This window comes from Oncorhynchus mykiss, chromosome 21 (assembly GCF_057628025.1).
Source record: "Oncorhynchus mykiss isolate SJ-2025 chromosome 21, ASM5762802v1, whole genome shotgun sequence".
Lineage (NCBI taxonomy): Eukaryota > Metazoa > Chordata > Actinopteri > Salmoniformes > Salmonidae > Oncorhynchus > Oncorhynchus mykiss.
This window is the reverse complement of record NC_143042.1, coordinates 9,897,015-9,924,520: the sequence shown is the minus strand read 5'-3', so window position 1 is coordinate 9,924,520 and position 27,506 is coordinate 9,897,015. Positions and strand designations below refer to the sequence as shown.

At 45.0% G+C, this 27,506-nt stretch overlaps 1 protein-coding gene across 12 annotated transcripts in view; it reads left to right on the top strand.

Annotated features, from left to right (window-relative positions):
* LOC110501015 (ankyrin repeat and sterile alpha motif domain-containing protein 1B) overlaps positions 1–27,506 on the top strand; it is a 316,301-nt gene that overhangs the window by 155,194 nt on the left and 133,601 nt on the right. For all 12 annotated transcript variants that reach the window (XR_016490136.1, XR_016490137.1, XR_016490134.1 and 9 more), the window contains 2 exons: positions 8,080–8,222; positions 25,276–25,465. Coding sequence is in view for 8 of the 12 variants with exons in the window: in XM_090213690.1 (XP_090069816.1) it covers positions 8,080–8,222; positions 25,276–25,465 (333 nt within the window). In the remaining 4 variants the exon portion in view is untranslated. The remainder of the gene's footprint in view (positions 1–8,079; positions 8,223–25,275; positions 25,466–27,506) is intronic.

The following is a 27,506-nucleotide window of genomic DNA, read 5'->3' as shown; positions in this document are numbered from 1 at the left end:
CAAACTTTCACTTTCAATTGACCCTCCCACAGCATCTACTCCTCCCTTCCTCCGATCCAATGCTTCCACTCCTCTCTGCTCCCCCTCCTTTATCCTCCTTCCCTTCTTTCCCTGAGGCTAAAGCCAAGATGTCGTTCTGTTCCAGTCCATTTCGCCCCGTGATGAAGCTCTGGAGGTGACATTTGGGTAATTGTGCTCAGACTAACCAACGACAACACGAAATAAGAAGCACAACTAACTCTCCAGGCTCTGCCATTAGAACAGTCATGCCCCATTGAGTATGGGCAAGGGGGGCAAGGAGGGGTGGGGTGTGGGAGGAATCGTGAGGCATACACACACGTTACACACACACACACACACACTTTCACTCCTCCCTCCCTCACGCGCTCTGAGATTTTCCCTGCCACTTGTTGGCAGCCATTTTGTTTGAATCATTAATGAGGAGTGGTGAACTGCTCATGAATATTCACATGTAATTGACCAACCACCTGTGTTCATGCATACAGTCAACACCATATCTCTCTAGAGTCAGAGGCTGGGGTTGTGGAATACTACCAAGATGGATATTATTATCAGTATGGCAAGGCTGAACACAGTCAAATTATCATGAGACCAAACAGGAGACAGATGGTACAATATGCTTTTCATATCAAGAGGGCAGACTAGGTTTGAACACAGCCTATACAATATTACTGTGCTAATAACAATGCTTCTACTGAGCAAAACATATCAACTCAAAACCTTGAAGTACCTAAGGTATACTTGGATCTGGGTTGAAGTATTTATGACAATCAGCTGTTTGATCATAAGTTGATTAGTTGAAGCAGTTGTTGTTAGTTAGTGCAAGGCTGGAACAAAACCATACACACCCTGTGGGTCTCCAGCAATTGTTCAATTATAAAAATAAAAATAAACATCAACATTGTTGGGATAAAGCCTCTGCAAACTTTTAGCTCAAGGCTTATTCCTTCAGCGGCCGATCCTGGCTTGAAACATTGTTTTTGTTTACTAGGTGACTCACAAGAAAACTTTCAAATCCGTCTGAGAACCACTGATCTGTGATATGAAAAAGGCCAAGATAATAGCCATCAAATGAAATTGTTTTCGATAGCTATGGTGCGGTATCACTAGAGCAAGATAGCACATCTCTGAAATGGTTTTAGATTGCTCTGATAGTGGCATTGAGCTGAAAGTTGTGAAAGTTCTGGGCCTATTGATCCACAGACAGCTGAACATCAAATGACTAGAATCACCCCCTCCAAATTATGGGCTGTTAGAATTGCACAAGATTTCATGTTCGTAAACGCTCTTTCAGATCTGAGGCTCAGAAGTTTCATAGGTTAAAGTTCAAAGGTTGGCCCCCCGATAAAGACAGAGAAAGTGTGTGTGTGTGTGTGTGTGTGTGTGAGCGTGAGCGTTTTGTCAGGTGCCCAGTTGTGGTGCAAGCTTTTGTTTTGCTGTGTCGTGTCAAGCTGTGTTAGGATAGTTCCAGAGAGAGGGGGTTTTGCTCTCTGGAAGCCCAGTTTGGATGCCCTTTCCCTGGGTGTGAAGTATCTGGGCTCCCCCTCTCCTCCTGTCCGGTTGGAGGTTCTCAAGCCTATTCTGTGTGTGTACCATAGCTGTTTCAAAGTAGCATGTTGTTTTGTTGCACATTCGACACTAAAGGACAATCCTGTATGAGATGTAGCGTTGAGAGGCAGACCTGTAATTGGTGCATTCTGTGACACAGTAGAGGGAGCTTAACTGTAATTGTTGCATTCTGCGACACAGTAGTGGGAGCTTAACTGTAATTGGTGCATTCTGCGACACAGTAGTGGGAGCTTAACTGTAATTGGTGCATTCTGCGACATGATAGTGGGAGCTTAACTGTAATTGGTGCATTCTGCGACACAGTAGTGGGAGCTTAACTGTAATTGGTTAATGGGGTATGGCATTGGGAGCATGTGAGCTGTACAGCTGTACACACACGCATTAACCCAAACACGCGCATAAACCCAAACAAACACACACATACTGTACATACATATACACACACACACACACACACACCCACCCTATATAGCCCCAGGATAACATCCCACCAGTACATACTGTACACACACACCCTATATAGCCCCAGGATAATATCCCACCAGTACATACTGTACACACACACACACACACACCCTATATAGCCCCAGGATAATATCCCACCAGTACATACTGTACATACATACACACCCTATATAGCCCCAGGATAATATCCCACCAGTACATACTGTACACACACACACCCTATATAGCCCCAGGATAATATCCCACCAGTACATACTGTACACACACACACACCCTATATAGCCCCAGGATAATATCCCACCAGTACATACTGTACACACACACCCTATATAGCCCCAGGATAATATCCCACCAGTACATACTGTACATACATATACACCCTATATAGCCCCAGGATAATATCCCACCAGTACATACTGTACATACATACACACCCTATATAGCCCCAGGATAATATCCCACCAGTACATACTGTACACACACACACACACACCCTATATAGCCCCAGGATAATATCCCACCAGTACATACTGTACACACACACACCCTATATAGCCCCAGGATAATATCCCACCAGTACATACTGTACATACACACACACCCTATATAGCCCCAGGATAATATCCCACCAGTACATACTGTACATACATACACACCCTATATAGCCCCAGGATAATATCCCACCAGTACATACTGTACACACACACACACACCCTGTATAGCCCCAGGATAATATCCCACCAGTACATACTGTACATACACACACACCCTATATAGCCCCAGGATAATATCCCACCAGTACATACTGTACATACACACACACCCTATATAGCCCCAGGTTAATATCCCACCAGTACATACTGTACATACATACACACCCTATATAGCCCCAGGATAATATCCCACCAGTACATACTGTAAATACAAACACACACTATATAGCCCCAGGATAACATCCCACCAGTACATACTGTACAGCAGGGATTATCCACTAGATTCAGCCACGACATATTTTTTCTTGAGCGGATGGTCGAGGGGCCGGAACATAATTATAAATCATTTGTAGACTGCAAGAAGCCCAAACAGATATAATATTTGACTAAAACTTAATCATTTCAAAACTTGATTAGATTTGTATACAATCACATATTATGCGTGGGAACACTTGTAACAGATTTCCTAAATGAAAATCACTATGAGCTGATTTGCTGGTCTTTTTACAGTCTTTTATGTCTAACAAGTAACATTTTGCCCATAAATCTTGGGGGGGGGGGGCAAATAAAATCCCCCGTGGGCCAAATTAGGCCCGCTGGCTGCCAGTTGGGGTACCCTGCTGTACTGCATGCCTGCTTTATCTAGCTGTACAGCTGGTCTGGCCTATGAACACACACTGGTCTGTCTGTGCTGCTAACACACAGACTGTCTTTGTAACACACACACACACACACACACACACCCTCTCACCAATCATCAGTGCTGACAGGCTTATTTACTCTACAGAAAAATACCATATCTGTCTCTCTCTCTCTCTGTCTCCCCCTTTGTCTGTCTCCCCCTTTTTCTGTCTCTCTACCTATCTTCTCTCTCTGTTTCTCTCTGTCTCCCCCTTTCTCTGTCTCCCCCTTTCTCTGTCTCTCTACCTATCTTCTCCCTCTCTCTGTTTCTCTCTGTCACCCCCTTTCTCTGTCTCTCTACCTATCTTCTCCCTCTCATACAAACACTTTCTTTCACTTTCACTTTCTACCTTTCTTCTCCCTCTCGTTCCTCTCTCTGCTGTATCTCTCTATCTTATATAGCCCGCTCTTTCTCTACCTCTCGCTACCTCTCCCATCAACTACCTCCCTCAGAATGTCTTTGACACACACACACACACACACACACACACACCCTCCCTCACCTCAATCATCAGTGCTGACAGGCTTATTTACTCTACAAGAAAATAGAAAATACCATATCGGTCTATATTTATCCCTCTGATCCCCCCCCCCCTCCCCCCCTCTGTTTATCTCTGTCTCTCTACCTATCTTCTCATACAAACACTTTCTTCCTCCCAGGTAGGTTTGGATGGTATACTGTATGTACCAGGGGTATTCAACACTTACCATACGAGGTTCAGAGCCTACTGGCTTTCTGTTCTACCTGATACATTAATGGTGTCCCTGTTCTACATCAGTCCCTGATTAGAGGGGAACAACTAAAAAAAACGCAGTGGAACTGGCTTCGATGTCCAGATTTGAGCTTTTCAATACCATCAATACTATTGAAACAATTTCTTATAATTTTTTGAATACATTTCAATATAAACTCAGCAAAAAAAGAAACGTCCCTTTTTCAGGACCCTGTCTTTCAAAGATAATTCGTAAAAATCCAAATATCCATGAGGAGGAGATGTACTGCAGTACTTAATGCAGCTGGTGGCCACACCAGAGACTGACTGTTACTTTTGATTTTGACCCCCCCCCCCCCCCCCCTTTGTTCAGGAACACATTATTCCATTTCTGTTAGTCACATGTCTGTGGAAGTTGTTCAGTTTATGTCTCAGTTGTTGAATCTTGCTGTGTTCATACAAACATTTACGCATGTTAAGTTTGCTGAAAATAAACGCAGTTGACAGTGAGACGACTGTTCTTTTTTTGCTGAGTTTATATTTGAATAATAAGCATTTCACTACACCCGCAATAACATCTGCTAAATATGTGTATGCAACCAATAACATCTGTTAAATATGTGTATGCAACCAATAACATCTGCTAAATATGTGTATGCAACCAATAACATCTGCTAAATATGTGTATGCAACCAATAACATCTGCTAAATATGTGTATGCAACCAATAACATCTGCTAAATATGTGTATGCAACCAATAAAATGTTATTTGATGTTATATATTTGTTGCTACTTTTTAAGTAAACACCTGCAGTCAGCCTGTGCAGTACGTTAGGACATGGCTCTCCAACCCTGTTGATGGAGCGCTGCCCTCCTGTTGGTTTTCGCTCCAACCCCTGTTGTTGTAACTGACCTGATTCAGGTATCAACCAGCTCATTATTATATGCTCTAGATTAGAGTTGGAGTTCAAACCTACAGGACTGTACAGCTCTCCAGGAACAGAGTTGGAGTTAAAACCTACAGGATTGTAGCTCTCCAGGAACAGGGTTGGAGTTAAAACCTACAGGACTGTAGCTCTCCAGGAACAGGGTTGGAGTTAAAACCTACAGGGCTGTAGCTCTCCAGGAACAGGGTTGGAGTTAAAACCTACAGGACTGTAGCTCTCCAGGAACAGGGTTGGAGTTAAAACCTACAGGACTGTAGCTCTCCAGGTACAGGGTTGGAGTTAAAACCTACAGGACTGTAGCTCTCCAGGAACAGGGTTGGAGTTAAAACCTACAGGACTGTAGCTCTCCAGGTACAGGGTTGGAGTTAAAACCTACAGGACTGTAGCTCTCCAGGAACAGGGTTGGAGTTAAAACCTACAGGGCTGTAGCTCTCCAGGAACAGGGTTGGTGTTAAAACCTACAGGACTGTAGCTCTTCAGGAACAGGGTTGGAGTTAAAACCTACAGGGCTGTAGCTCTCCAGGAACAGGGTTGGAGTTAAAACCTACAGGACTGTAGCTCTCCAGGAACAGGGTTGGAGTTAAAACCTACAGGACTGTAGCTCTCCAGGAACAGGGTTGGAGTTAAAACCTACAGGACTGTAGCTCTCCAGGAACAGGGTTGGAGTTAAAACCTACAGGACTGTAGCTCTCCAGGTACAGGGTTGGAGTTAAAACCTACAGGACTGTAGCTCTCCAGGAACAGGGTTGGAGTTAAAACCTACAGGACTGTAGCTCTCCAGGAACAGGGTTGGAGTTAAAACCTACAGGACTGTAGCTCTCCAGGAACAGGGTTGGAGTTAAAACCTACAGGACTGTAGCTCTCCAGGTACAGGGTTGGAGTTAAAACCTACAGGACTGTAGCTCTCCAGGAACAGGGTTTGAGTTAAAACCTACAGGACTGTAGCTCTCCAGGAACAGGGTTGGAGTTAAAACCTACAGGACTGTAGCTCTCCAGGAACAGGGTTGGAGTTAAAACCTACAGGACTGTAGCTCTCCAGGAACAGGGTTGGAGTTAAAACCTACAGGACTGTAGCTCTCCAGGAACAGGGTTGGAGTTAAAACCTACAGGACTGTAGCTCTCCAGGTACAGGGTTGGAGTTAAAACCTACAGGACTGTAGCTCTCCAGGAACAGGGTTGGAGTTAAAACCTACAGGACTGTAGCTCTCCAGGTACAGGGTTGGAGTTAAAACCTACAGGACTGTAGCTCTCCAGGAACAGGGTTGGAGTTAAAACCTACAGGACTGTAGCTCTCCAGGAACAGGGTTGGAGTTAAAACCTACAGGACTGTAGCTCTCCAGGTACAGGGTTGGAGTTAAAACCTACAGGACTGTAGCTCTCCAGGAACAGGGTTGGAGTTAAAACCTACAGGACTGTAGCTCTCCAGGAACAGGGTTGGAGTTAAAACCTACAGGACTGTAGCTCTCCAGGTACAGGGTTGGAGTTAAAACCTACAGGACTGTAGCTCTCCAGGAACAGGGTTGGAGTTAAAACCTACAGGACTGTAGCTCTCCAGGTACAGGGTTGGAGTTAAAACCTACAGGACTGTAGCTCTGCAGGAACAGGGTTGGAGTTAAAACCTACAGGACTGTAGCTCTCCAGGTACAGGGTTGGAGTTAAAACCTACAGGACTGTAGCTCTCCAGGAACAGGGTTGGAGTTAAAACCTACAGGACTGTAGCTCTCCAGGTACAGGGTTGGAGTTAAAACCTACAGGACTGTAGCTCTGCAGGAACAGGGTTGGAGTTAAAACCTACAGGACTGTAGCTCTCCAGGTACAGGGTTGGAGTTAAAACCTACAGGACTGTAGCTCTCCAGGTACAGGGTTGGAGTTAAAACCTACAGGACTGTAGCTCTCCAGGTACAGGGTTGGAGTTAAAACCTACAGGACTGTAGCTCTCCAGGAACAGGGTTTGAGTTAAAACCTACAGGACTGTAGCTCTCCAGGTACAGGGTTGGAGTTAAAACCTACAGGACTGTAGCTCTCCAGGTACAGGGTTGGAAAGTCCTGCGTTAGGAGAATATCACGTTCTTAATTTCACCTGTCATATAGTTTTTCATTATGAAGCTTACCGGTAGTCCCCAGTCACGTGGTGTTTGTTTACAAGCACAATGACGACAGACAAGCGCCTTGTGAGTCACTGGGCTGTTTTGAATATACTGAGCTGCAGGGAACCGGGCAAAGGAGGGGAGGGAGGAGCTCCATTCTCAAATGGAACAGTCATCTGTGGTGCTCGGTCATGTTGTCAACAAGGCAGCATGTTGCGTCGTCCAGAAACATACAACATACATTGGACAAATATTTGAGCGTCTGTATGTTTGTGTAGCCCGACAAGGACTGACGGATAGACTACACGTGCACGGACACACACACACACACACTTGTGGGAGTGTGTGTACGTCTCTCTTGTTGGCTGCTGATTGAAATGGATGGTTTTTCCCTTTTAATGTGGGTGAGAAATTAGATTCTGTCCAACTTCTGCACTCGTTTCCCCTCCCTCTCTTTCCTCTCCTCCCTCTCTTTCCTCTCCTCCCTCTCTGTTTCTTATTTTCTCCCTAACTGATCACACACTGGGGAAATCAACTCTGACATCTGAGTCCTCGTCAGGCCACTCTTTCCTGTCTCACTCCTTCAGAGGTGTGTGCGTGCGTGCGTGCGTGCGTGTTATGATGTGTGAGAGACAGTTAAGACAGAGAGAAAGATGTCCCCAGTTGGTTGGCCATTTGAGCGCACATGGCAGCTGCCACATCGGAGGTTCACATCTGAACGAACTCCAGTGGAAATGCATTGCAGCCTTGACCCTCCATGGATACCTGCTGTTCTGTCTCTGTTTGGATTGCTCTTCATTTGATCCAGTCTTAATTAAATATACACCCCTTCTCTTGCCTCTCGCTCCACCCCCCCTCTCTCCCTTTCTGTCTCTCTTTCAAGGCCACTCTCCCCAGGTGACGGTGACTGAGCCGGAGCTGTGTAACCATAGGAACAGCTCCTCACCGACGGGGCCTACTCCAGACTGCTCTCCCCCCTCCCCAGACACTGCCCTGAAGAGCATTGACAGAGTCATCCGCCCACAGGTGAGCCACATAATGTAACCCCCCCCCCCACACACACCCACACACACACACACACACAAGGTGAATGGTGTATTTGGTTGATTGAAGCTGTGTAGGGATGTGGGACCACAAATAGCTGTGACCTCTAAAGTGATCTTAGCAGAAGGTAATAGGTCTTTCACATTGGAAGAATATGCAGTTCTAGAACAGCAATGTTTTTATTCAATGTATCATGTCGCAATGACAACCACTCTCTTGCTTTCTCCCTCTCTTTGTATCTCTCTCTTTTTCTTTCTCTTTCTCTCTCTGTATTTCTCTCTCTTTGTATCTCTCTCTTTTTCTTTCTCTCTCTGTATTTCTCTCTTTGTATATCTCTCTTTGTATCTCTTTTTCTTTCTCTCTCTGTATTTCTCTCTTTGTATATCTCTCTTTGTATCTCTCTCTTTTTCTTTCTCTCTGTATTTCTCTCTCTTTGTATCTCTCTCTTTCTCTTTCTCTCTCTGTATTTCTCTCTCTTTGTATCTCTCTCTTTCTCTTTCTCTCTCTGTATTTCTCTCTCTTTGTATCTCTCTCTTTTTCTTTCTCTCCCTCTCTCTGTATTTCTCTCTCTTTTTATCTCTCTCTTTCACTCTCTCTGTATTTCTCTCTCTCTGTATCTCTCTCTCTCATCTCTCTTTCTCTCTCCTCGTGTTGTCAGTGCAGTGTGATGCTAGTATCACACACACACACACCATTGTAGTGTGAAGGAATACTTGGCGCCTGGCTTGTTGAAGACAGGGGTTTACGGTTGCTGCACCAGGTTTCTATATCTACCTCTCTCACAAACACACATTTACCCCCACGACCCCAACATGCACACATTGTCTATTTTAAATGTTTTACATTTGCATATTTATATTTAGCAGGCATTCCCTGCTACTGCTGTGTGTTCTCAGAGTGAAATACACAGTTAAAGAGCAGAATATGCACCAGCTTAATAACAAGCTAGAGTATTAGATTCCATGATTCATTCTTGAGACTTTATTTATTTTCATATCATTGCTCCCTCTGGCTCATTTGTTGTGGAATACAATCTGTGTAGTCAATAGAGCTGTATCACAACTGGCCGTGATTGGTAGTCCCATAGGGCGGCGCACAATTGGCCCAGCGTCTTCCGGGTTTGACCGGTGTAGGCCACCATTGTAAATAAGAATTTGTTCTTTACTGACTTGCCTAGTTAAATAAAGGTTAAATAAATATAAACTGGTGCCCTTGGGGACAGATCTAGGATCAGCTTACCCTCCCTATATTCTAATTGTAACCATAAGGGAGGGAACAGAAAAACAGACATTAGATCAGTATCTAGGGGGATTTTGTCCGATCATCACCATGTCAGAAAAGGGTATCGGCTCATGTCGATGTGAATCCCTTTTGTTCTCGTCGTTCTTTATTCTCCTTTCTGATCTGTTCTGCCGTCTGGCCATGTTAGATCCCCTAAAGCTCTTGATCTCTGACGGGAGAAGACAGGAGCAGAAAAAAGGAAGGATGGGACAAAGGGATGAGCAGATAAAGATGGCAGATGTGGTGTGTGTCTGTCTGTAAGTCTTTGTCAGGGGTGTTATCATCTCAATGATCTGAAGACTTGAGGCCGTACTGCTGCTCCTACACCCCACTGGCTAAATGTCTGTCTGTAAGTCTTTGTCAGGGGTGTTATCAGCTCAATGATCTGAAGACTTGAGGCCGTACTGCTGTTCCTACACCCCACTGGCTAAATGTCTGTCTGTAAGTCTTTGTCAGGGGTGTTATCAGCTCAATGATCTGAAGACTTGAGGCCGTACTGCTGCTCCTACACCCCACTGGCTAAATGTCTGTCTGTAAGTCTTTGTCAGGGGTGTTATCATCTCAATGATCTGAAGACTTGAGGCCGTACTGCTGCTCCTACACCCCACTGGCTAAATGTCTGTCTGTAAGTCTTTGTCAGGGGTGTTATCATCTCAATGATCTGAAGACTTGAGGCCGTACTGCTGTTCCTACACCCCACTGGCTAAATGTCTGTCTGTAAGTCTTTGTCAGGGGTGTTATCATCTCAATGATCTGAAGACTTGAGGCCGTACTGCTGTTCCTACACCCCACTGGCTAAATGTCTGACTTCACTGCTAAGCCGTGTGTGTGTGGGGGGGGGGGGGGGGGGTGTATAAAGTGATAAAGTGAACACATGACACACCTCATGGTTGGAGAGACAGTGGTAGGGGTGAGGTTGTTTACCAGGCAATCACACAGAACTAGTCTACACACATACACACACACACATATACGGTTGAAGTCGGAAGTTTACATACACTTAGGTTGGAGTCATTAAAACTCGTTTTTCACCCACTCCACAAATTTCTTGTTAACAAACTATAGTTTTGGCAAGTCGGTTAGGACATCTACTTTGTGCATGACACAAGTAATTTTTCCAACAATTGTTTACAGACAGATTTATTTCACTTATAATTCACTGTATCACAATTCCAGTGGGTCAGAAGTTTACAAACACTAAGTTGACTGTGCCTTTAAACAGCTTGGAAAATTCCAGAAAATGATGTCATGGCTTTAGAAGCTTGTGATAGGCTAATTGACATAATTTGAGTCAATTGGAGGTGTACTTGTGGATGTATTTCAATGTCTACCTTCAAACTCAGTGCCTCTTTGCTTGACATCATGTGGAAATAAAAAGAAATCAGCCAAGACCTCAGAAAGAATTCCAGACCTTCACAAGTCTGGTTCATCCTTGGGAGCAATTTACAACGTCGGATAACCCCTTGGATCTCGAGTTACCTGACTACTCCTCCATCCCAATCTCTCGTTCTGTCCTTTTCACCCTCCCTCCCCTCTGGTTAATTTCTCAGACGGTTTGATGTCTTCTCTCTCTCCAAACACACTGGTGATGCACAGATAGTGTGGGCTGGTTATCAGGGACATTGAGACCTTGTGTGTGTGCTCGCATACATGTATGTAGACCTTTGATGCCTTCCTTGAGACATTTCCCTGATAAACCTTAGTCTTCTATCTCCCGTGGTGCTGCCAGTCTCTCTCTCCAGCTCCAGTGATCTACCATGTCCAGATGAGACACTGGTTATAACTGGAAGTATTGGCGATAACACAGTTACACACAAACGTGTGAACACACACACGCTCCCCATCTCAAACGAACAGACACACGGAACAGTGTTGATAAGGCAGACTTGCCTGTCTGCCTGTGCATACTATAGATTAGACGTAGATATAGGTGACATAGAGAGGTTGAGTGGATGTAGAAGCATGGTATGCAGATAAGAGGGCACGGTGTGAAGAGGGCACAACAAAACCAATTCCCCCTCAGGAGACTGAAAAGATTTGGCATGGGTCCTCAGATCCTCAAAAGGATATTATACAGCTGCACCATCAAGAGCATCCTGACTGGTTGCATCACTGCCTGGTATGGCAACTGCTCGGCCTCTAACCGCAAGGCACTACAGAGGGTAGTGTGTATGGCCCAGTACATCACTGTTATTCAGACCCTTTGCTATTAGACTCGAAATTGAGTTCAGTTGAGTTCAGTTGAGTGGATCCTGTTTCCATTGATCATCCTTGAGATATTTCTACAACTTGATTGGAGTCCACCTGTGGTAAATTCAATTGATTGGACATGATTTGGAAAGGCACACACCTGTCTATATATGGTACCACAGTTGACAGTGCATGTCTGAGTAAAAACCAAGCCATGAGGTCGAAGGAATTGTCCGTAGAGCTCCGAGACAGGATTGTGTTGTGGCACAGATCTGGGGAAGTGTACCAAAAAATGTCTGCAGCATTAAAGGTCCCCAAGAACACAGTGGCCTCAATCATTCTTAAATGGAAGAAGTTTGGAATCACCAAGACTTTTTCTTCCTAGAGCTGGCCGCCCGCCCAAATTGAGCAATCGAGGGAGAAGGGCCATTTGCTAAAAGGCCTAAAGGACTCTCAGACCATGAGAAACAAGATGCTCTGGTCTGATGAAACCAAGATTCAACTCTTTGGCCTGAATGCCAAGCGTATGGAGGAAACCAGGCACCGCTCATCAGCTGGCCTATACTATCCCACTTTGAAGCATGGTGGTGGCAGCACACAGCCAAGACAATGCTGTAGTGGCTTTGGGACAAGTCTGTGAATGTCCTTGAGTGACCCAGCCAGAGCCTGGACTTGAACCTGATCGACCATCTCTGGGGAGACCTGACAATAGATGTGTAGCCTCGCGCCCCATCTAACCTGACAGAGCTTGAGAGGATCTGCAGAGAAGAATGGGAGGAAGTCCCCAAATACAGCTGTGCCAGGCTTGTAGTGTCATACCGAAGAAGAGTCGAGGCTGTAATCGACTTTAAAGGTGCTTCAACAAAGTACTGAGTTAAAGGGTCTGAATCCTTATGTCAAAGTAATGTTTAAGTTGGTTTTTTTTTTTAAAAGAGAGAAAAATAATTAGCTAAATGTTGGAAAAACCTGTTTTTGCTTTGTCATTATGGGATATTGTGTGTAGATTGATGAGGGAAAAAAAACAATTTAATCAATTTTTAGAATAAGGCTGTAATGTAACAAGATGTGGAGGTGTGTGTGTGATTTGATATAATCAGTCTCAGCATCTCCGTTTCCCCTTTTGTCCTTCAAGCAGGCGAACACATGTGCACCCACACACACCCACACACACATGTGCACCCACACACAACCACATACACACACACACACACACACACACATGTGCACCCACACATGTGCACCCACACACACACACACACACACATGTGCACCCACACACACATGTGCACCCACACACACCCACACACACATGTGCACCCACACACAACCACACACACACATGTGCACCCACACACACCCACACACACATGTGCACCCACACACACACCCACACACACATGTGCACCCACACACAACCACACACACATGTGCACCCACACACACCCACACACACATGTGCACCCACACACACCCACACACACATGTGCACCCACACACAACCACACACACATGTGCACCCACACACACCCACACACACACACACACACACACACACATGTGCACCCACACACACCCACACATACACACACACACACACACACACACATGTGCACCCACACACACCCACACACCCACACACACACATACACACCCACACACACACACACACACACACACACACACACACATATGCACCCACACACACCCACACACACACACACACACACACACACACACACACATGTGCACCCACACACACCCACACACACACACATGTGCACCCACACACACCCACACACACACACACACACACACACATGTGCACCCACACACACACACAAATGTGCACCCACACACACACACATGTGCACCCACACACACACACACACACACACACACATGTGCACCCACACACACACACACACATGTGCACCCACACACACACACACATGTGCACCCACACACACCCACACACACACATGTGCACCCACACACACACACACACACATGTGCACCCACACACACACACACACACACACACACATGTGCACCCACACACACACATGTGCACCCACACACACACGTGCACCCACACACACACACACACATGTGCACCCACACACACACACACACATGTGCACCCACACACACACATGTGCACCCACACACACACACGTGCACCCACACACACGCACACATGTGCACCCACACACACCCACACATGTGCAACCACACCCACACATGTGCACACACACCCACACACACAAGTGCACCCACCCCCTGTTAGTAGGCAACTAGACATAGCAGGTAGCCTAGTGGTTAGAGCGTTGGGCCAGTAACCAAATGGTTGCTGGATCGAATCCCTAAGCTGACAAGGTAAAAATCTGTTGTTCTGTCCCTAAACAAGGCAGTTAACCCACTGTTCCTCTGAACAAGGCAGTTAACCCACTGTTCCTAGGCCGCCATTGTAAATAAGAATTGGTTCTTAACTGACTTGCCTAGTTAAATAAACATTTAAATAAAAATACATCAATCACTGATCCGCTGGGGTTGTGTTTACAGACCGTGCTGCTCAAACAAACACACACACACACACACACACACACACACACACCATGATCAATGAACTGTGATTATCTCTATTTGGTTTGGCGGCAGATTGTGGAAGGGAGAGTGGAAAGACAAGAGAAAGACGGTGAAATGAGAGAGAGTGGATGAGAGGGGAGATGTTGAATGAGAGAGAGTGGATTTGAGGGAGATGTTGAGGGAGATAGTGGATGAGAGGGAGATAGTGGATGAGAGGGAGATAGTGGATGAGAGGGAGATAGTGGATGAGAGGGAGATGGATAGTGGATGAGAGGGAGATGGATAGTGGATGAGAGGGAGATGTTGAGGGAATAGATAGTGGATGAGAGGGAGATAGATAATGGTTGAGAGGGAGATGTTGAGGGAATAGATAGTGGGTGAGAGGTAGATAGATAGTGGATGAGAGGGAGATGTTGATGGGAATAGATAGTGGGTGAGAGGGAGATAGATAGTGGGTGAGAGGGAGATAGATAGTGGATGAGAGGGAGATAGATAGTGGATGAGAGGGAGATAGATAGTGGGTGAGAGGGAGATAGATAGTGGGTGAGAGGGAGATAGATAGTGGGTGAGAGGGAGATAGATAGTGGGTGAGAGGGAGATAGATAGTGGGTGAGAGGGAGATACATAGTGGGTGAGAGGGAGATAGATAGTGGGTGAGAGGGAGATAGATAGTGGATGAGAGGGAGATGTTGAGGGAATAGATAGTGGATGAGAGGGAGATAGATAGTGGTTGAGAGGGAGATGTTGAGGGAATAGATAGTGGGTGAGAGGGAGATAGATAGTGGGTGAGAGGGAGATGGCTAGTGGGTGAGAGGGAGATGGCTAGTGGGTGAGAGGGAGAGAGATAGTGGGTGAGAGGGAGATAGATAGTGGATGAGAGGGCAATGGAGTTTCAGTGAGAGAGAGAATTAGAGGAAAAAAGAATTAAGGAAAGATGAGTTGCAAGGTAGGCAGTGTGACTGACAGAAAGTGAAAGAGGGAGAGTAAGAGTGACAGGGAGAGCGAGAGTGACAGAGAGCGGCAGAGTGAGAGAGAATATTGGAGTGACCTTCTGCCAGGTACTTACTAACGAGCCTACAGGAAACGTCTCCACCCTACCATTACCCAGGTCACCTCACTCCTAGTACCAGCCAATCAGCAGACAGACCTGCCTCTGCCCATTGTCCCTTTAGAACATTGGAGCTGAAACACACTGCTGTCTACTGTATCAGCTAGAACTGACTGGTAATAGGCACCATTTTAGATTGTGTAACTGTGAGAAAGACTTCAGATTTTGCTAAGCTAATTTTTATAATTGGTGTGTGGGTGTGTGCGGGTGGGGAGTCTGACTGATTAAGGTTTTGATTTCACACCCATTAGGGTGGCAAAGGCCCGAGGGCGTTGAGACTGTACACCGCTGCTGAAACAGATCCAGGCTAACGTTAACCAAATGTATGCTTACTCCAAAGCAAACAGAGACTGGTCCAGGCATTAGCGAATGCTAACTCCAATGCTCAGACTGGTCCAGGCTAACACGCTAACCAATGCTAACTCCACCACTCACAGACACTGGTCCAGGCTAAAGTGCTAACGAATGCTAACTCCAACACTCACAGACTGGTCCAGGCTAAGGTGCTAACCAATGTTACCTTCACCACTCACCGACACTTTCCCAGGCTAATGCTAACCAACACTTAAGTCCACCACACTCTCTCTCCTCCGCTGTTCAATAATTAACTTTGCATATCCCCCTTCATATCTGATTGGTACAGACATGGCTCAATGACAGCTGACCTATCATGTCAGAGTGCTGTGAGTTGTGAGTGATTCCCGATGCCCCTGATTAGGTGTGTCCTGTTGGGGCCCAGATAATAAATGCAATTTTGTGTGTGTGTGTGTGCGTGTGTGCGTGTGTGCGTGTGTGCGTGTGTGTGTGTGTGTGTGTGTTTTGTGCCTTAAGAAAGTATTACCCCTTGACTTTTTCTCCATTTTGTTGTCTTGATTAAATTGTGATTGTTTTGTCACTGGCCTGCCGGTACACATAATAGTCCATAATGTCAAGGTGGAGTTACTCTACCGTTCAACAGTTTGGGGTCACTTAGAAATGTCCTTGTTTTTGAAAGAAAAGCTCATTTTTTTTGTCCATTTAAAATAACATCAAATTGAATAGAAATACAGTGTAGATATTGTTAATGTTGTAAATTACTATTGTTGTAGCTGGAAACAGCAGATTTTTTAAATCTACGTAGGCATATAGAGGCCCGTTATCAGCAACCAATCACTCCTGTGTTCCAATGGCACTAGAAGGCCAGCATCCCGGAGTCGCCTCTTCACTGTTGACGTTGAGACTGGTGTTTTGCGGGTACTATCTTATGAAGCTGCCATTTACGGACTTGTGAGGCATCTGTTCATTTCATTTCTCACGGCTGTAATCGCTGCCAAAGGTACTTCTACAAAGTATTGACTCGGGTGTGAGTACTTATGTAAATCAGATATTTATGTATTTCATTTTCAATACATTTGCTAAAATATAAAAAAACATGTTTACGCTTTGTCATTATGTGGTATTGTGTGTAGATGGATGAGAAAAATAAATACAGTATGTAATCTATTTTGAATTCAGGCCGTAACTCAACAAAATGTGGAATAAGTGAAGGGGTATGAATACTTTCCGAATGCACTGTATATTGTAATGTTCTGTTACGGTCTTTTGCTGTGTCATTTCCTGCTTTGTGTGGCTGTGTTGCTAAGGCAACCCCTTTGGATTTGGAAACTAAATGACTTTAAGCACGCAGAGAGGAAAGGTTATTTAGGGTTGCCTAGTGGTTAGAGCGTTGGACTAGTAACCGGAAGTTTGCAAGTTCAAACCCCCGAGCTGACAAGGTACAAATCTGTCGTTCTGCCCCTGAACAGGCAGTTAACCCACTGTTCCTAGGCCGTCATTGAAAATAAGAATTTGGTCTTAACTGACTTGCCTAGTTAAATAAAGGTAAAATAAAAAATAAATAAAAAGAGAATCAACTCAAACGAAACTCAAGTGAATTTTCCTCCTTTACATTGATTTAAAACAAATCTGTACTTAATTATTGAAATATACTGACAGGACATATAATCATTAGACTCATTTGAATAATGATGTTTCCTTCCCCTGATACAACGTTACAAAATTAAGTGTGTGCAAATGGCAATAATGAACATGCCATCAAAATATTATTTTACCTCCCATGTGCTGTTTTCCATTCATTAGTGTAGATTATATCTTTCCACTCCCTCCCTTGTTCCCAGACACACACACACACACACACACACACACACACACACACACACACACACACACACACACTTCCAGCTCCATCAATTTACCCTGGGATCTCCCAACCTGCACTAGGCCCAATTAGAATAATGACTATCCGTACATTAACACACAATTCCTCACTCACACCTGGTGTCTGCTGGAAATAATGGGTTTCACCATTTGGCATGACATTAAAAGCATAACACACTGTACACACGTGCGCATACACACACACTAACACACATTTTCTCACTCTCTCTCACATGCACATATATACTCTCTCTCGCTCTCAATTCAATTCAAGGGGCTTTATTGGCATGGGAAACAAGTGAAATGGATCAACTAAAGTGAAATAAACTATGAAAAGTTAACAGTAAATATTACTCTCATACAAGTTCCAAAATAATAGACATTTCAAATGTTATGTCTATAATACCGTTTTGTAACGATGTGCAAATAGTTAAAGTAGAAAAGAGAAAATAAATAAAGATAAATATGGGTTGTATTTACAATTGTGTTTATTCTTCTTGTGCCAACAGGTCACAAATCTTGCTTCTGTGACGGAACACTGTGGTATTTCACCCAATAGATATGGAAGTTTATCAAAATTTGATTAGTTTTCAAATTCTTTGTGGGTCTGTGTAATCTGAGTGAAATATGTCTCTCTAATATGGTCATAGATTTGGTAGGAGGTTAGGAAGTGCAGTTCAGTTTCCACCTTATTTTGTGGGCAGTGTGCACATAGCCTGTCTGCCTTGAGAGCCAGGTCTACCTACGGCGGCCTTTCTCAATAACAAGGCTATCCTCACTGAGTCTGTACATAGTCACAGTTTTCCTTAATTTTGGGTCAGTCACAGTGGTCAGGTATTCTGCCACGGTGTACTCTCTGTTTAGGGCCAAGTAGCCTTCTAGTTTGCTCTGTTCTCTCAAATCTCAAATCTCGGTTTCTCTCTCTGTCTTTCACACACACATGCATATACACCTCACTCCGGTGTGAAAAAGGGGCTTTGCCTAATGAGCATGACATTAACACATGGAAGCAAGCACACCCACACACACAGAAATACACAACTAAATGAGTCGTTTGTGTCAGGTGGGGGAGATAAATAATAGAAGAGGGAGTGTTGCTCCTACTCCCCCTCTTTCTCATGTTCCCTGATCTGAAACCTGGTATTCCATGTGGAACAGTAACTTTACAATCGAACTGACGTAGAGTGTGTGTTTCTCCGTGATTGTGTGTGCGAGTGTGTGTGTGTGCTCTGAACAGGCGTGGAGTGTTTATTAACCGTCCAATTGTCAGCCATGACATGTTCATTAGCTGGCCTTGCATTGTGAACACTGAGACCCTTGAGAGGTGTGTCTGAGATCTTAATGAACCCGGAGGGAAGGAGGAAGGGTGGATGGAAAGGGAGGGGGAGAGGAAGAGAAGGGGGAAGAGGGAAAGAAAGAGGGAGAGGAGTGTAGCATCACCGAGGGAGAGGAGAGAAGTGTAGCATCACAGAGGGAGATGAGAGAAGTGTAGCATCACAGAGGGAGATGAGAGAAGTGTAGCATCACAGAGGGAGATGAGAGAAGTGTAGCATCACAGAGGAAGAGGAGAGAAGTGTAGCATCACAGAGGGAGATGAGAGAAGTGTAGCATCACAGAGGGAGATGAGAGAAGTGTAGCATCACAGAGGGAGATGAGAGAAGTGTAGCATCACAGAGGGAGATGAGAGAAGTGTAGCATCACAGAGGGAGATGAGAGAAGTGTAGCATCACAGAGGGAGATGAGAGAAGTGTAGCATCACAGAGGGAGATGAGAGAAGTGTAGCATCACAGAGGGAGATGAGAGAAGTGTAGCATCACAGAGGGAGATGAGAGAAGTGTAGCATCACAGAGGGAGATGAGAGAAGTGTAGCATCACAGAGGGAGATGAGAGAAGTGTAGCATCACAGAGGGAGATGAGAGAAGTGTAGCATCACAGAGGGAGATGAGAGAAGTGTAGCATCACAGAGGGAGATGAGAGAAGTGTAGCATCACAGAGGGAGATGAGAGAAGTGTAGCATCACAGAGGGAGATGAGAGACGTGTAGCATCACAGAGGGAGATGAGAGAAGTGTAGCATCACAGAGGGAGATGAGAGAAGTGTAGCATCACAGAGGGAGATGAGAGAAGTGTAGCATCACAGAGGGAGATGAGAGAAGTGTAGCATCACAGAGGGAGATGAGAGAAGTGTAGCATCACAGAGGGAGAGGAGTGAAGTGTAGCATCACAGAGGGAGATGAGAGAAGTGTAGCATCACCGAGGGAGAGGAGAGAAGTGTAGCATCACAGAGGGAGATGAGAGAAGTGTAGCATCACAGAGGGAGATGAGAGAAGTGTAGCATCACAGAGGGAGATGAGAGAAGTGTAGCATCACAGAGGAAGAGGAGAGAAGTGTAGCATCACAGAGGGAGATGAGAGAAGTGTAGCATCACAGAGGGAGATGAGAGAAGTGTAGCATCACAGAGGGAGATGAGAGAAGTGTAGCATCACAGAGGGAGATGAGAGAAGTGTAGCATCACAGAGGGAGATGAGAGAAGTGTAGCATCACAGAGGGAGATGAGAGAAGTGTAGCATCACAGAGGGAGATGAGAGAAGTGTAGCATCACAGAGGGAGATGAGAGAAGTGTAGCATCACAGAGGGAGATGAGAGAAGTGTAGCATCACAGAGGGAGATGAGAGAAGTGTAGCATCACAGAGGGAGATGAGAGAAGTGTAGCATCACAGAGGGAGATGAGAGAAGTGTAGCATCACAGAGGGAGATGAGAGAAGTGTAGCATCACAGAGGGAGATGAGAGAAGTGTAGCATCACAGAGGGAGATGAGAGACGTGTAGCATCACAGAGGGAGATGAGAGACGTGTAGCATCACAGAGGGAGATGAGAGAAGTGTAGCATCACAGAGGGAGATGAGAGAAGTGTAGCATCACAGAGGGAGATGAGAGAAGTGTAGCATCACAGAGGGAGATGAGAGAAGTGTAGCATCACAGAGGGAGATGAGAGAAGTGTAGCATCACAGAGGGAGAGGAGTGAAGTGTAGCATCACAGAGGGAGATGAGAGAAGTGTAGCATCACAGAGGGAGATGAGAGAAGTGTAGCATCACAGAGGGAGATGAGAGAAGTGTAGCATCACAGAGGGAGATGAGAGAAGTGTAGCATCACAGAGGGAGATGAGAGACGTGTAGCATCACAGAGGGAGATGAGAGAAGTGTAGCATCACAGAGGGAGATGAGAGAAGTGTAGCATCACAGAGGGAGATGAGAGAAGTGTAGCATCACAGAGGGAGATGAGAGAAGTGTAGCATCACAGAGGGAGATGAGAGAAGTGTAGCATCACAGAGGGAGATGAGAGAAGTGTAGCATCACAGAGGGAGATGAGAGAAGTGTAGCATCACAGAGGGAGATGAGAGACGTGTAGCAGCACAGAGGGAGATGAGAGACGTGTAGCAGCACAGAGGGAGATGAGAGAAGTGTAGCATCACAGAGGGAGATGAGAGAAGTGTAGCATCACAGAGGGAGATGAGAGACGTGTAGCATCACAGAGGGAGATGAGAGAAGTGTAGCATCACAGAGGGAGATGAGAGAAGTGTAGCATCACAGAGGGAGATGAGAGAAGTGTAGCATCACAGAGGGAGATGAGAGAAGTGTAGCATCACAGAGGGAGATGAGAAGAAAAATATATAATGTGAGGATGAATGTTGATGAATACAGTCCTTATGATGAGGATTACATATACACAAGGAGAGAGACACACATTCACCTACTTTGTACTCCTATTTTGTGTTCACTTATTCAAAATATGTGGCAGACCTGGCTCCTGCTCAACAGCTGGTGAATCTCCAGACCTTCAATCTTCATGGGCGTGTCTTGAGGGACATATACCAGAAATATGTCAAATATACAGTGCCGTGAAAAAGTATTTGCCCCCTTTCTAATTTCCTCTACTTTTACATAATTTTTTAAATCTGATCTTCAACCAAAACTTAAAATTAGATCAAGAGAACTTGAGTGAACAAATAACACAACTACCTATTCATTTCATAAACAAAGTTAAGCAACACCCAATTCCCCTGTGTGAAAAAGTAATTGCCCCTTACACTCAGTAACAGGTTCTGCCTGGGGGTAGAAGCTGTAGAAACTTGAAACTCCCGACCCGCTCAACTACAGCCCCATTGATGTTAATGGGGGCCTGTTAGGTCCACCTTTTCCTGTAGTCTACGATCAGGAAGTCCAGGATCCAGTTGCAGAGGGAGGTGTTTCGTTCCAGGGTTCTTAGCTTAGTGATGAGCTTCGTGGGCACTATGGTTTTAAATTCAGAGCTGTAGTCAATGAACAGCATTCTCACATAGGTATTCCTTTTGTCCAGGTGGGAAAGGGCAGTGTGGAGTGCGATTGAGATTGCGTCATCTGTGAATCTGTTGGGGCGGTATGCGAATTGGAGTGGGTCTAGGGTATCCGGGAAGATGCTGTTGATGTGAGCCATGACCAGCCTTTCAAAGCACTTCATGTCTTCCAACATGAGTGCTACGGGGCGGTAATCATTTGGGCAGGTTACCTGCTCTCGTGCATGCTTCAGTGTTGCTTGCTTCGAAGCGAGCATAAAAGGAATTTAGTTAGTCTGGTAGGCTCACGTCACTAGGCAGCTCGCGTTTGGGATTCCCTTTGTAGTCCGTAAGAGTTTTCAAGCTCTGCCACATCCGACGAGCGTCAGAGCCGGTGTAGTAGGATTCAATCTTAATCCTGTATTGATGCTTTGCTTGTTTGATTGTTCGTCTGAGGGCATAGTGGGATTTCTTATAGGTGTCCAGATTACTGTCCCGCTCCTTGAAAGCGTCAGCTCTAGCCTTTAGCTCGATGCGGATGTTGCTTGTAATCCATGGCTTCTGGTTGGGATATGTACGTACAGTCACTGTGGGGACGACATCATTGATGCACTTATTGATGAAGCCGATGACTGAGGTGGTGTGCTCCTCAATGCCATCGGATGAGTCCCGCAACATATTCCAGTCTGTGCTAGCAAAACAGTGCTGTACCGCGTCATAAGACCACTTATGTATTGAGAGAGTTACTGGTACTTCCAGCTTTAGTTTTTGCTTGTAAGCAGGAATCAGGAGGATAGAATTATGGTCAGATTTGCCAAATGGAGAGCGGGGGAGAGTTTGTATGCATCTCTGTGTGTGGAGTAAAGGTGGTGTAGTTTTTTTCACCTCTGGTTATACATGTGACATGCTGGTAAAAATGTGGTAAAACTGATTTAAATTTGCCTGCTTTAAAGTCTCCGGCCACTTGGAGCACCGCTTCTGGGTGAGCATTTTCTTGTTTGTTTATGGCCTTATAGAGTTGGTTGAGTGTGGTATTGGTCTGTGGTGGTAAATAGACGGCTACGAATAATATAGATGAGAACTCTCTTAGTGTGGTCTACAGCTTATCATAAGGTACTCTACCTCAGGCGAGCAATACCTTGAGACTTCTTTAATATTTGACATTGCGCACCAGCTGTTATTGACAAAAAGAGACACACCCCACCCCTCGTCTTACCAGAGCTTCTCTGTTCTGTCAGCGCATTGAAAATCCATCCAGCTCTATATTATCCGTGTCGTCGTTCAGCCACGACTCGGTGTAACATAATATATGACAAGATAATCGTAATCGTAGATCATTATTTTATTTTCCATGTTAGCAAGTAGAATTGATGGCAGTGGGAGTTTACTCGCTCGCCTACGGATTCTCAAAGGCAGCCTGATCTGCATCCTATTTTTCTTCGTCTTTTCTTCACGCAAATGACGGGGATCTGGGCCTTTTCCCAGGAGAGCAGTATTTCTTTCTCGTCGGACTCGTTAAAGGAAAAATCTTCTTCCAGTTCACGGTGAGTCATCCCGGTTCTGATGTCCAGAAGTTATTTTTGGTCATAAGAGACGATAGCAGCAACATGATGTACAAAATAAGTTCAAAAGAAGTTACAAACAACGCAAAAAAACGAGCAGAATTGCTCAATTGTTTACTGGCATGTAAAACGTCAGCCATCCTCTTCGGCGCCATCGCATTATGCTCATTTCAAGTCCTGTCACAACCTCTCAATTGGGATTAGGTCTGGACTTTGACTAGGCCATTCCGAAACTTCAAATGTGTTTCTTTTTAGCCATTTTCATCTAGACTTGATTGTTTGTTTTGTATCATTGTCTTGCTGCATGACCCAGCTGCGCTTCAGCTTCAGCTCACAGACGGATGGCCTGACATTCTTCTGTAGAATTCTCTGATACACAGCGGAATTCATGGTTCTTTCTATTAAAGCAAGTTATCTAGGTCCAGAGGCAGCAAAGCATCCCCAAACCATCACACTACCACCACCATGCTTGACCGTTGGTATGAGGTTCTTACTGTGGAATGCAGTGTTTGGTTTTCACCAGGCATAATGGGACCCATGTTGCCCAAAACGTTTTTGAATCATCCGTCCATAGAACATTCTTCCAAGAGTATTGATGATCATCCAAGTGCTTCCGGGTACTTTTTGACAAGCTTGAGTCAACTTTTTGGGTGACATGTTTTTTTTTGTAAAGTCAGGTTCCCTTGATCTAAGAATATGTTTTAGTTGAAGATCAGATAGCATTCGGTATCGAAAATATGCAAAAATAGAGAAAATCAGAAAGGTGGCAAATACTTTTTCACGGCACTGTACATTCTGTCAGTATCTCCCTATGGATTACCATGCTACCTGACACTGCCTCTCTCACCGTACTCTCACTATTCCCTATTGGCCTCAAGTGAAACTATCTCATTCCCCATTGGCCCTGTACGCCGCCTGTCACTCTGATCACTTCTCGTTGATGTATTGCACCCTAACTCTCTATAGGATAGTGATGCTTCTGTTGTGTTCCCCTTTGGCCCACTGTCCCCTGGTAGAAAGGGATGTCTTTGGAAGACATCCATCGCTATCTTTCTCTCTCCCCCTCTCTCCCTGTCAACCTCTACCTGTCTCTTTGTCTATGTGTCATTGTCGCAGAACTTTTAGTCCCCTGATGTGGCGTTGTCTTAACAACCTGCCACATCGACCCCTTCCTCTTACTCTCAGTAAGGAAACCTTGAGTTCTTGCAGACACACTGGCCTGCGTTTTGTGTATAAGATGTGAGTGTGAACAGTAATCTAGAGCAGCAGTAGTTATTCTGCTGGCTGTAAATGGTGTGTTGTGTAAAGCGTCTGTATCTATGTCTGCATTACAGCTTTCACTCTCTCACTACACTTGTTTTCCTTCTCTGGTGTGTGTGTGTGTTCAAGTGTGTGTGTGTGTGTGTGTGTTACAGTTATCGTGAAGTCATGCAAACACTCCTTGAAATATAACTAGAACGTGTGCATGCACACACACACACACAGGCTAATGAGTGTGTCATGAGACCTGGACTTGTGTGCTGTTGTGAGAGGAAGTGGAGATAATCCTTACTTAATAATTCCTGTGTTCTTTTCCAAGAGTCCTGCTCCTCCAGTGCACAGCTCACGGGGTACTTTCACATGTCCCTCTATATTGAACAAAAAACATACTGGAATTCTCAGCATCACTCCAGTGAATCGCAGTACGATACTGAATTCTTATGTGGCAAAAGTTACACACACAATCACAATACTTCTGCTAAACCACATCTCCTAACATTGCCTTTGTTCTCCTCTCTTGCGGTCTCCATCTCTCCCTCCAGCCCAAACAGCGGACCTCCCTCTCCTCCTCCCTGGATGTCCAGAACCAGAGGCCAGTCAACCACAGCTGTGATCCCTCCGAGGTGAGCTCGTCCCTGGGCTACGCCAGCTTCAGCACCAGCCCCCCTGCCAGCCCGCCAGTCAGCCCCAACCAGGACTCACCTGGCTCCAACGACGACTGCCCCCCCACAGGTACCCAGGGACAGATTTTGGACATAGCACGACTTGTAGAGAATGAGGGATCATGTCAGCTCCATTTATATAGCTTTTGTAGCTTTAAATTGGACAAATACTGGAAACAGCCAATTAGCCCCTATGAAATTGTCTTTTCCCTAGAGATTTTCACTCTTTGGGAATTTTTATCCATCTTCTTCCTTCATATTCCCTTTGCGTGTAGTGGATCTGGACGTTTCCATCTGGACACAATTTTCTAGTCTTTATTTCACCTTCCTCCACATTTTATGTATGTATGTGTGATGTTGCTTTCAAATGCAGCTCAAACATAGAACATGTAAGAAGGATTTATAGCCATTGAATTCTACCGTGCAAATACTGTATACTGTGCGTTATAGGGAAATAATGCACACTCTAGAATGCCCTTCAAGCCAATCAGAAACAAGTATTCAACAATGCTGTGGCACAGTATGAGCTCATGTAATAAGCTAACCTCACCTGCGTTTAATCAACCGTCCTCAAGTGTAGTAATTAGTTATCAATAGAACCAAGACACTCCCACTTCTAAGGACCTACTGTAAGTCTTGCAACACACACACACACAGACACCTAAGACCCTCCCCCCTGGCCATGGGCAAAGGTGTCTAGTCTGTGTGTGTGACTTTACTGTTTATTTCCTGTGTGTCGCAGTGATGATTACCAGGTGACGTGGCTGTCACCCACCCACATCTCAACAGAGAGGAGACAGGGGGAGAGATAAGGAGAGGTGACTAGAGGAGAGAGTAGAAGAGAGAACAGTATGTCCTTCTCTTTCTCCATAGTTGTATTCAGAGAGAGAGACCACGATCAAGTGTGTGTATGTGTTTATCTTTTTGTATGCGAAACAGAGGTGATTATCAGGCATGTGTGTGTATCATGTCTCATTTGGTTATTTATGAAGAAGCAGATCAGAGGCTAGCTGCACATCCCTGGCTGTGACCCCACTTTCCCATGGTGTCTCAGGGGACATTTCCATTTCACACCCCACACTCGTACAGGTTATCCAGTTGTACATGCAGTTAAAGGTGCAATATACAGAAATGGCTCCGTCCATTTCCTGGTTACAAAAATTCTAATAGTTCACCTAATTCCCGTTTATGTGACAAAACAAGCAATGCTGAGAGGGTGTAGAGAAGCATTGTATCATATAAACCACTGTGAAATATCTTTTCGATAACCACAAATATTGTATTTTCAGTTTGTTTGTAGCTGGTGTACAAAACCGAAAGTAAAAGACGCAAAATGAAAACTTATGAATGGGAAGCATAGAAATAGAACAGATCAACCACTTTTTAGACTTGCTTTCAATTTTGTTTATTTAACCTTTATTTAACGAGGCAAGTCAAATTCTTATTTACAATGACGGCCTACTGGGGAACAGTGGGTTATAACTGCCTTGTTCAGGAGCAGAACAACAGATGTTTACCATGTCAGCTCGGGGATTCGATCTAGCAACCTTTCGGTTACTTGCCCAACACTCTGACCACTAGGCTACCTGCCGCCCCATTCAATGAGAATGACAGATCTATAACTAACATTTCTATGTGAATTTGATCGGATTGCCCAAAAAGTGACATATTGCAGCTTTAAGCAGGACAAATATAAGCAACCTTTTATTACCACAGATACAGTCACACACACACGCACACACTCCATTTCCACTATTCAACAGACACCAGCAAACATGGCTGGCACATCAAATCTGATACATCACAACGCGCCACCAGAGAAACAACATCTCGCTCTCTGCCTCTGCCTCTCTCTCTTCCTCTCTATCGCCAGCATCCCTCTATCCGTCAACAGCCCCTAGGTCCAACTCCAGGAATAGATCTGCACCCATTTTCCTTCTCTTTTTTAAAATGTTCCTCCTCTCCCCTCCTGCTCTCTACTTATTAGCTTTATAAGGTCCCTTGTGTTGTTGCCGTGGCAACAGCAAGCACATGAGGCTTATACATTTACAGCTGGATACATCAAGTGGAGAGCGAGAGATGGAGAGAGATTGGGGGAGCGAGAGAAGGGG